This window comes from Haliotis cracherodii, unplaced genomic scaffold, assembly GCF_022045235.1.
Source record: "Haliotis cracherodii isolate W230 unplaced genomic scaffold, xgHalCrac1.p SCAF_5, whole genome shotgun sequence".
NCBI classification, from domain to species: Eukaryota; Metazoa; Mollusca; class Gastropoda; order Lepetellida; family Haliotidae; genus Haliotis; species Haliotis cracherodii.
In genome coordinates this window covers 47,759,718-47,770,300 of record NW_027266308.1, presented here as the reverse complement: position 1 = coordinate 47,770,300, position 10,583 = coordinate 47,759,718, and the positions used below count along the sequence as shown (strand labels likewise).

The following is a 10,583-nucleotide window of genomic DNA, read 5'->3' as shown; positions in this document are numbered from 1 at the left end:
CATCAATTAAACCAATGAAACAGCCAGAGAAGAATACACCTGCCTGGCGTGCAATAGCACTTTAACAGTTTAGAATATTATAGTATCCGAGTTCAACTAGTGATGGATCGTTTAACAGCGCATTTTCACAGCTGTCGCAGAACGAGCGACACCATCAGCTGTGAACACCGTGCTGCATACAGCCAAATGGAAAAAAACCCTTTTTATGTGTCTTCCTTCAACTTAAACCATCCATGACAGCAACATCATGAAACTTTGATTACTAGAACTAACACGTGAATCTTTAACTGGGTTTAAGTACCTAAGAAGTATCGTTAAAAGCATATTCCTAGCCAAGAGTGGAGGCGGTCATCCTTAGAAGACTAGCTTATCGATCTGTCTTCATAATAAATATCAGCTGCGCAACTCTTGTATATCTTTTTTCAAGGTGTGTTACAACTGTCTCGGAATGTGGACTGCTGCAGCTAAATGCTGCCACTCGCTACCTTAGCTTGTTTGATGCTAGGAGCGAGCCATATCGATTACAACGTTGGCTCGCTCTCACGCGAAGCGCACGCGCTACAAGGCTGCTCTGTCTGTTGCCTGCTGTTCTGGCAGTGACCGTCGCCAGTTTAGCACGGAGATGTTTCGACAACGATGTAACTTATAATTCCGGAATGTACGAGGTATAAGCTTTGATTACCACACATCGATCCCTGTTGGTTAGTGCCGTGAAGTGTCTACGGACTGCCACCAATCGTTGGTACTAGGAATACACCATCGAAGGTTCCTGATAGCCAGCAAAGATGGCGGACCCGGCCGAAGGTGGGGGGTCGGAACAAGATGATGTGTCTTTTCTCAGAACGGTGAGTCTTGATTGTAATTATTAATGAATGTGTGCTAGTGCATGTTTATTCCAACACTTATCGACCATGCCGACAAAATCGACCGGCATGCTAAGCCGATGGCGTTTCGTGAACGCTAAGGTTAACCCACCAACCAATGCCTGTACCGTTATATGAGATAGGTATACCCCCTGTTACCGAACTCTCACATGCCGTCAGCCAATAGTGCCAGTCACATCTTCAAGGGCATATGGCTTCTAAGCACTGCGCGGATGTGAAGACATAAATACTATTCCTCATGCCTCTGTACAGAACTAGCAGCATTGGTTCTTTCCCTACATATGACACAGTTCTTTAAACTTGGCGCCGGTGTCACTAGTAAATTCAGAATTTAGAACACAAATCACTCAAGTCGTATCTAGAGAGTGTTGTCTTGTATATATGTAAAATCCAATTTGGTGATACCGCTGCCAAACACTTGCTTCACATTAAAGCTATATTTTCCCATTGTATTGCATGCAGCTGTTTCAGCTGGTGCAAATAGCTTTACATGCTTCAGTGAAGGTGAAAGTGCATTAAATCACAGGCACTATATCCCATTTCAATAGGACGTCATGTAAGGCTGCATCTCCACTTTGTATTATTAAAATGGACATTATTTCCTTATTTTTTTAAAACCTTTTAATCTGTTCAATAACCTTCAGCTGTTACTTCTTTTATAACTGATATTTGACCAGTTTGAAAAATAGAATTCATAAATAATATGAACAAGATACTCCTGATTTTGAGTGTGAGAGGTGTGTGGGGAAATTTCAGACATTTACTCCACCCACAAATTTGACTAATTAAACAACTTTATGCATTACAAAAGTTGAATGATTTGGATGTCCTGTAATGATAATAAAGAGCTAAAAAGCATGCATGTTACACTCATTGAAGTAACATCACTTCAGTGCTAGAATCATGACATGCCAGGTAGCAAGAAGTTGCCGGAGTCGATCAGGCCTGGGTGACTCAAATACTGCAGTGTATAACTGTTGATATGAAACATGGCAGCTGTTGGTATACCACATGATAAACACTGTTGAGTGACTCCTGACATCTGTTAATGTGTGTGTTTGGGAATTGGGGAGATAAATAAATGCAACAGTAACATTTCCATAATCATAAGAAATCTCTGCTAAGAGCTGAGTCCATTGTATGATTGCAGCTTTATCATGAACATGTGTTTATGAATCACTATCAAATAGTGAAGATGCCATGTGTTTGTGAAAACACATGTAAAGTCAAGTCAATTGTTCTGAAAAAACACAGGAACATGTGATACTAGTCAAAATAGGGAATTACATCCAACATTTTTATCACTGATGCATCTAATTTGGAAATGTCTAATGGACAAGTCTTGAAAATGTATTGTTTCCCGTTTTGTGTTAAGGATGTAAACAATTGTTCCCTTCACAACAAACTTTGGCGATATGATTAGCTTGATTATGTTTAATCATTAATTTTAATCAAAACGTGAGTATCATCATGAGGGCTTGTTGCTCTGTCATTATTTAAGAGAAAAAAATGTTTTCTTTTTGTTTATAATTGGTTTTGTGGTTTCTGTGCTTACTAATTCTTTTACCTGGTTTCATGGATTTACAATTCGACAAATATCAAAAGTGAAATGAAATATAGTTTCAAAGTCAGACATATATGCTACTCAACATTTTGCTAAGGACCAAAATATTAATCTTTAGTCAAAGGTTTGATCCTTAGCATTTGTTAAGTAGTATGTTTGATTTAGGATTGTAACTCGCCACCTGTAATTTCACCATGTGGGTAATAATAAGAGATACTAGAATATATGAGGTAAAGTAACATTAACTGTTTGGATGGCATCCTAGAAGTTGGTGAGTAAATGAAAAAATATCATTTATAAACCAGAAGTGTGTTTATGAACATGATATAAATATATATTGTAACATGTTATTTTAATTATTATTAATCCTGCCTGTATGCACAAGAGGCCTCAATCCACTGCCTCATCAAATAGGCTTTGTGTTGGGATTCAATTACTTTGATGATGTCAAATATTGAGTTTTCATTTATCATACCGTGTATTGTTTTGTAACCTTACAATAACATAAGGAGCACTAGGGCAATTTTGAATCCAGTCTAATCAAAATCAGATAATTTACTGTGATATAATACCTCTCTGCTACCAGTCAGTCTATCAGTGATCTGGCTTCTAAGTTCAAAGTATTAGTGAGCAATGCATTCTGACCAATCTATCTGACTTCTTTATCTCGAAAATGAACTTAAAATGGTACTTCGGCATGTAAATAATTAGGGCAGTGCCCTTATATTGTTGTGGATATTTTATGAATTTCTGTGTATATATATATATATGTCATTCATTCAGATTAGGTAGTTATAGTTTGTCCAGAGTTGACCTTTCGTGACCTCCTGTGAATGAATGAAGTTGTCATTTCTATCCTGCAGTGAGATATCGCATCTGAAAGCCATGTTTGAATTGAGATTAAATTAGCTCCCCAATTTTCTGTAGAAAGTTCCAAATAGGAATTAAAAATGTCCTATATCATGTAATATTATAAGGATAACGCTATTTTTCAGGGCATTATCATTTGCAGAAGCCTCTGAAAATAAAAATTTATGAATAATCCCAATTGTTTTTTTCCAAATTTGCCTTCCAAAGGCAATTAGTTGAAGCCCTAGATAAACCCAGGATGTATAACAATCCAGCATTTACAGGGTTAATGAATATACTTATTACAGCCATTTCACATAAGCCACCAAAAATAACACCTAGAAATAGACAGAAACGGGAACTGTTATGGAACATAGGCCCCCTTAGTTAACCCATCATCTGGACATGGCTTGACATGTTTCTGTGATGTACGACTTCTGCACTTTCATAGTATTAATTTAGCTTTTAAATGGACATGTTATGACATGGTTTAATAGCATTGTAAATCTCTGATAGGATGATTATTGTTCGCAACATCTGACATCGCCAATAGGAAGAGTAAATACAATTACTGCAGGTTTGAAATCGGGCGGATTTGTGTCAATAGTGAACAGTTATGAACCTGGATGGAAATAGGGCGGACATTCCAACAGGAAATTATTTGCAGTGGGAAAATTGGATGAGGAGGGATTCGCCAGTGGGTCAATTATGAATGAAATAGGATGCTTGAAAAGAAGTTTGGGTTTAATCACAATTTGTCAGTTTTATTACTTTAGATGTTGTTTCTGTTGAAGTGAATAATTGATGAAATGTCATCTTGATGTGATTATATGAGGGGACAAATAATTTTATGGTTAACAGAATGAAGGGAATGTTTTCGTCCTGAATTAATTTTGTAAAGCGAGGTGTTTTTTGGTTTGGCTTGGGGTGTAAATGCTAAATTGTTCATGTGAAGTGAATGCTGAAGATGTCTTGTGATGATATTATGTCACCACAGAAGATTGAAGTACATGTAAATTGTATACTTGTGGATGTAAGCATTGTAGTAGGAGCACTGTTACGATTTGGTGAAGATAGCTTCAAAGCTCCTTAAGTGGGTAGGTGTTGTTAACTGCAATCTAATGGATCTTGTAGTCAGGCTTGGTTGATGGCATGTCATTGTATCCGGACAGCATGGATTGTTGCTCATAGTATCAATTACTGGATTGTCTGATCCAGACTTGAATATTCACAGACCTGGAGCGTGTTGTATAGTCAGTATACTAAACAATGCCTCACTCCATGCAGTGCTGCGTTACCACTCGCTGCGACTCAGAGAGGTGGTGCACTCAAGCAAAATTCAAAATGGCGTCACAGTATGTACGCCAAAGGTAACTTGTTGGTGACTGAAAAGCAAGCGGCGGCGGTGGGGAAGGTTGGGGGGGGGCCTGTATTTTTTTTAATAAAAAAACAGTTTCATTTGAATCATGAAAATACAAGTTGGGGACAAGTGATACTTGTAAAAATATTTGCCCACCCCTGTCAAATAAGTTAACTACGGCCTAGATATAGTGCATTACAGTTCCGATCTGATTTTGTATAAAAAATGTGGCTGGTATCTAATCAACGCCATTTTGAATGAAGCGCTCTGAACCAGTCTGTTGCCCCTGTTCACGAGCAGCTTCACGCTTCAAAGTTTGTAACTTTTCGCTGAACCATGCACCCCACATCACATAACTGGACAATTGTTGAGTGAGGTATAAAGAAATAATAAAATTAAACCATATGATATTGTTGGATACTAGCAACATAGTTTGACACAATTTACTCCATTAAGACAACAGTGTTGCATATGTGACAGTGTGAATCATAGCCAGTGACACAAATGTATAAACTTCAATAAATATTGTTACTATGAATAACGTTTTGTTCTCATAGCCAAGAGTAAAGCAGATTGATGTTGGATAACAATCTTAATTCTTTGTGTTTTGGGATGGGTGTGGGTTAAAAAGCCTCTTAGTTTTTCATCCCCCAAAATCAATATTTTAGCCAATAACATGATCCTATAATCATGAAAAGATACAGCTATAATATTCTTATATGACTCGATTAACGGACATCTCCATACACCTCTCAACTCTGACTGTCTCTCAATTTAACATACTTGATTTGTCTTCTTAATGAACCTTGTATACAGTAACATGGCTGGGGTAGCCTACATATCTGTAGTACCCGTATCAACAACGACCCCTTAAGGGTCATTTGTCTGTATGGGATAAGAATAGACACAAAGGCAGCCAGTATTGACTAGAGCATGGAGTCCAACTGAAAATTTTGAAATTGAAGTATATAGGTACTGCTGCTTATCTAGTTTATGCCGTATTTTATTCCCAAACGTGTACTTTATATTCTATATTGAAATCTGCAGATTTTAATAATATAAGTTTCTGGTGATGTTCACTTAATTTTCTTTGTAAGAGAGTAGGGTTAGCTTGACGAAAGAATCACTTTGAGGTTTTCAAAAGTTTTGGGTTTAGATTGGGTGGGTGGGGTGGGGTGGGGTGGGTCATGTCCCTAAAACTACAGGAATTAATTATATTTATTCTTCATTGAACTGGTTTGTGTCATCATAACCAGACAGCTTGTTATTTCAGTGTAGATAATATACAGAGGGAATTTAATCAAACAATATGATAATACACAATTTGAACCTTGTAATTGACATTTAATTTCGATAATTAATTTTAGGTTATGTTAGATATTGCATTTGAAGTCTGGGTTTCTTGTTGGGAGTAATATTCCCCATGGATTGAGAACAGTTTGAAGACCCATGTGTTATGTCCTTACTGTAATACAGTGTGACATTTGTTTGTGACTGTTGTCAATATATTGATGGAACTTACTTCATTCCTGCAGTTGCATCTCCCTATATAACTGCAACATGACAATGGCTGTAATCGTTTTATTTGATTTCATTTTGGACTAAAGGTCAGAAGTAGTCAGCTGAACTTGACGGATTATCAATATGGAGACAACTACTAAGCGTTAAAGGTCAAATTCCGACTTGAAGTCTAACTGACCAAAACTTTGCGTTTTTGTGAATGAGTTTTAAACTTGATTGCAAGTATTTAGGTCTTATTTATTTGCAAGTATTTGTTCAGGAATTCATGTATCCTTTTTTTTCTCAATATGCACGTTCAATGGAACAAATGTTGGTAGTAAAAGAGTCTTATATACGCATGAAACCAAATCTTGTTTAAAATATACTACTAAAAATAAATTAAGGACCACCCGCTTCTTTCATGACCGATGACCTGTAGTAAAATGAAAGAACTGGGTGGCCCTAACATCTTTTTAGTTGTGTAGTTTCGGGTAATGGACATTCATCAAATATGTAAACAGTATTCTGTCACATTAAATACCAAACTAGTTAAACAATTCTGACAACAGGCAGACAAGTATGTTAATTGTTACATAATCCAGACACCTTCCGAGGCAGATCATCCCGATTGTAACCGATGTAGCAGTTCTGTATACAACATGTTTTATCATTGATTCCATCATTGCAATCATCATGTACCGTCACTGGCCACAGGTACTGATGCTGCCAGACTCTTGGGCCACATCACTGGAAGCACTGGCGCTGCTAATCATACACTGAGTTATTGGAGTGTGAGCTTGTCTATGTGGAAAGGTGGACGTTGTCAGACAATGCATTATCGATGGGCAGATGTCTGGTCTGTTGTCAGTGTCACTGACCAGAGATGTACGATCGGTCTGTGTATGTGTCCGAGGGTCAGATATTGATTGTCCAATATCGTAAATTTGGATTTCGGTGCTTTATTTGAAACAATTTGATTGGAATGAAAGGGTAGATAGTGGGAGATAGGACATGATGAAAAGATGTAAGGCTTGTGAAAAGATGCTTATGCTGTGATAATAGTAAGGCCTTTTATTTTTAATGAGTTATTTTAAGGAACTGAGAGAGAGAAAAAAACAACTGAAACTGGAGTGAGAAACAATGTTGACAAAACATATTTATGAGGGGGTGACTGTTTCACAATTAGGTATTGTCCTAGAAACGTGAAAGTGATATTATAGCTATTAGGAAGAAGGTATGTCCTCTGGCAGTCTGCCACTTAAGGAAGCCTGATCGAATTTAGTAACATTCTGTATGGTCTGGTAAGCTAAGCTAATGATTGTCCATTAAAACAAGAAAATCTACAGAAAATGATGCTAAGTGCCAAGTTTCTTCCAGTAGATTCAAAGGAGTTGGCACAGACTGCTATGGTGTACAACTTGAGTGAGTGGGTATGGTTTCTTGCTGCTTTTAGCAGTATTCCAGCAATATCATGGCAGGGGACACTGGAAAATGGGCTTCACAAATTGTACCCATGTGGGGAATCGAACCCAGGTCTTCGGCGCGGCAAGCAAACTGTAAAGTGTTGTTTTATAAGGCATGATGTATACTACTCAAAACAAGTTCAGGAACACCCACAATTAAAAGACTGTGTTGCCATCCCCACCAACTATGACAGAAAACCCCAGGGTGTTCTTTAGCTTCTTAGGAGCGGTATATTTTATGAAGTGATAAGAGTGGTCTGTCTGTCTGGCTGCAATATCATTAGCTGCAGAATAGTTCTGCGAGTTGCTGTGAAATTAATGTGTTTGATAGTGGCGTAATGGCCTGATCACGAGTATTGCAGTCGTCATGAGGCCTCAGATATGATAGATCTTTGTGCAAGGCCATACTGCTGTAACAATACTTTCATTTTTGTCAAACAAATCAGATTAGCTTTCCTTAGCCATTACGAGGAGAGTGAAATGTGCAGATGATTTAAGATATTATGGGTGTAACAATATGATGGGGTCACAATATGATATGTATCCCGATACTGTGAGTGCGATATGATTTGTATCCCAATACAGTACTTTCATTTGATAAGTTGATGATATTTTACAGTCACAACCCTAAATCAAGACTTTTGACATGGCAGACAGTTCAAAACTCTTTAATGTTTTTATTTACAAAGATGTTGTGCGGACATCAACAAAGACATTCATTAATTTACTGTTCAATTAGTAACTGATAATAACTAATCTGTAATTCACTTGTTTATATAACCAATATAACTTGTAATGTAATGTACTGTATGTATTGCAATACAAGGTGACTAACAGGATCGGAGAGTCAGGTTTGCTGACTTGGTTGATGCATGTCATTGTATCCCATTTGCGTGGATCAATGCTGATGATGTTGTTACTGGATTGTAATATCTGTGTCTGGTCCAGACTTGATTATTTAAGGACCACTGTCATACTGCTTCGAATATTGCTGAGTTCAGCGTTAAACAACAAATAAACAAACAATGATGTTATTACTGGATTGTAATATCTGTGTCTGGTCCAGACTTGATTATTTAAGGACCACCGTCATACTGCTTCGAATATTGCTGAGTTCAGCATTAAACAACAAATAAACAAACAAGGGTTGTGAATAAATCTATTCTATTGGGATATAATACTGTATTGCCATATTGTTACACTACTAGAAGATGTGGGTTAGAATATGTCTTCAGCAACCCATGCTTGCTGTAAGAGGCGACTATGCTTGTTCAGAGTTGACTAACAGGATCGGGTGGTCAGGCTTGTCGACTTGGTTGATGCATGTCATCGTGGATGGATGCTCATGATGTTAATGACAGTTGATACAACAGGCGTGTGTTGCTGAAGATGTCCAGGTGATTTCAGAAATGCTGTTTCATGTTTCTTTTTAACATATTTGAGAAATATTGATCAGAATGTGAAAATGATCTGGTATTAGTTCTTCAGATTCACAGGAGGCCTGGGGTAATTAACCATTAAAAACAAATTACCCCATTCCTAGAGTTTGATATTAAGCATGAAAGACAAGGACCTTCTAAGCCCTGTATAGTTGTGACCTCAAGATATTAAGTGTCCAATGGACATGATAGATTTAATTACTGTTGCAGAAAACCTTTATACCATTCGTCAATTTCACAGGTACTTGTAGAACAACTTATAGTTCCCAGAAGTATAGTTACCCTTTTTAAAAATATATATCTACAAAATAAAAAATATTATCCAAATGGAGCCCAGAACAGAACTTAATTTCAGAGCTGAGGCAATCTTGACTTGCCAAAATATTTTTGACTCGAGTCAGATTCATTTTTTAATGTAATTCTTTAGTGTCTGGGAGACAGACTACGATAATGAATCAAATGACCTTTAGTTCTGACCCATTGACTATTTGCATTTGCTGGCAACATGACAGTAACTCTCATGACAGGTGTCAGTGTCAAGTTTGGATATTTGTTATGCAACAGTGATAAGCAAGACAGTCCCTTGTGATAGTTTTGATTGTGTCTTTCCAATTTCATCCAAAACAAGTCACCTGCCATCACTTTATGTTTCAGAGATGATATGTGATTTGATTGTAGCATGACTCTGCCAAAGCCTGTGTTGTCCCTTGTTGTTAATGCAACCTGTTTGTATCAGCAGTTTCTTTATAGAAATCTATGTAGGAAGTTGTGGACGAAAATAGTGTTCAACTAATCACTCCTTTCACCAAACTGTCGATTTCTATTGACCGTTAAGTCAGTGTTGAGTATGACCAAGTTAACACTGCTATAGAGCTGACTGGGCCCCAACGACATGTGGTGCATGCTGCTGTCAACTCTGTACAAATCTGACCAAATCAATGCCCGATATTGACTGAAGAACACTGTCATCTATATACGGCCTGGTAATACGAGGTGTTCCAGCCTTCAGTGTTATCTTGGATATAATCAGTATCATAATGTGACCGATTCGTAACAAAAGCATTTAGAGTGTTTGCCAGGCCATGGTCTTCTGTATGGTCGGTTAATGTTATTGACTGTGTTTGAAATAGACGGCTGCATGGAGTTTCAAGGTGGAAGTATATTGTCAAGTGGCTGTTGTAACTGTTATGTTAATTGAGGAAAAATGTCATGTCGCAGGTTTCAGAATTTAGGGGTTTCTTGGTTTTCAAGGGTTTGGCTTAGTGTTTGAATAGTCATATTAGATATCAATTTAAACAAAAGGCTCTGTTCGAAATTAAAATGAAATTCCGTGTTTCCTTGACCCAAATGTTATATGAAAGATCAAGCTTATTTAGGTGGTCTCTAGATACTACACTATAGAAGAAAACTTCAAGGACCCCTAGTAGGACCATGCCAAGGTAGATTTTGTCCCAACAGCATTATCTATCATGGTTATTGTTAACTTATCATGCCCGTGTCAATATGAAATATAACAAACTGTCT

At 37.4% G+C, this 10,583-nt stretch overlaps 1 protein-coding gene across 1 annotated transcript in view; it reads left to right on the top strand.

Annotated features, from left to right (window-relative positions):
• Positions 1–539: 539 nt before the first annotated feature.
• Positions 540–10,583, top strand: part of LOC139443967 (ryanodine receptor-like) — a 203,752-nt gene continuing 193,708 nt past the window's right edge. The window contains exon 1 of the mRNA XM_071224857.1: positions 540–845. Within this exon, the coding sequence (XP_071080958.1) occupies positions 786–845 (60 nt within the window). The 5' untranslated portion in view covers positions 540–785. The remainder of the gene's footprint in view (positions 846–10,583) is intronic.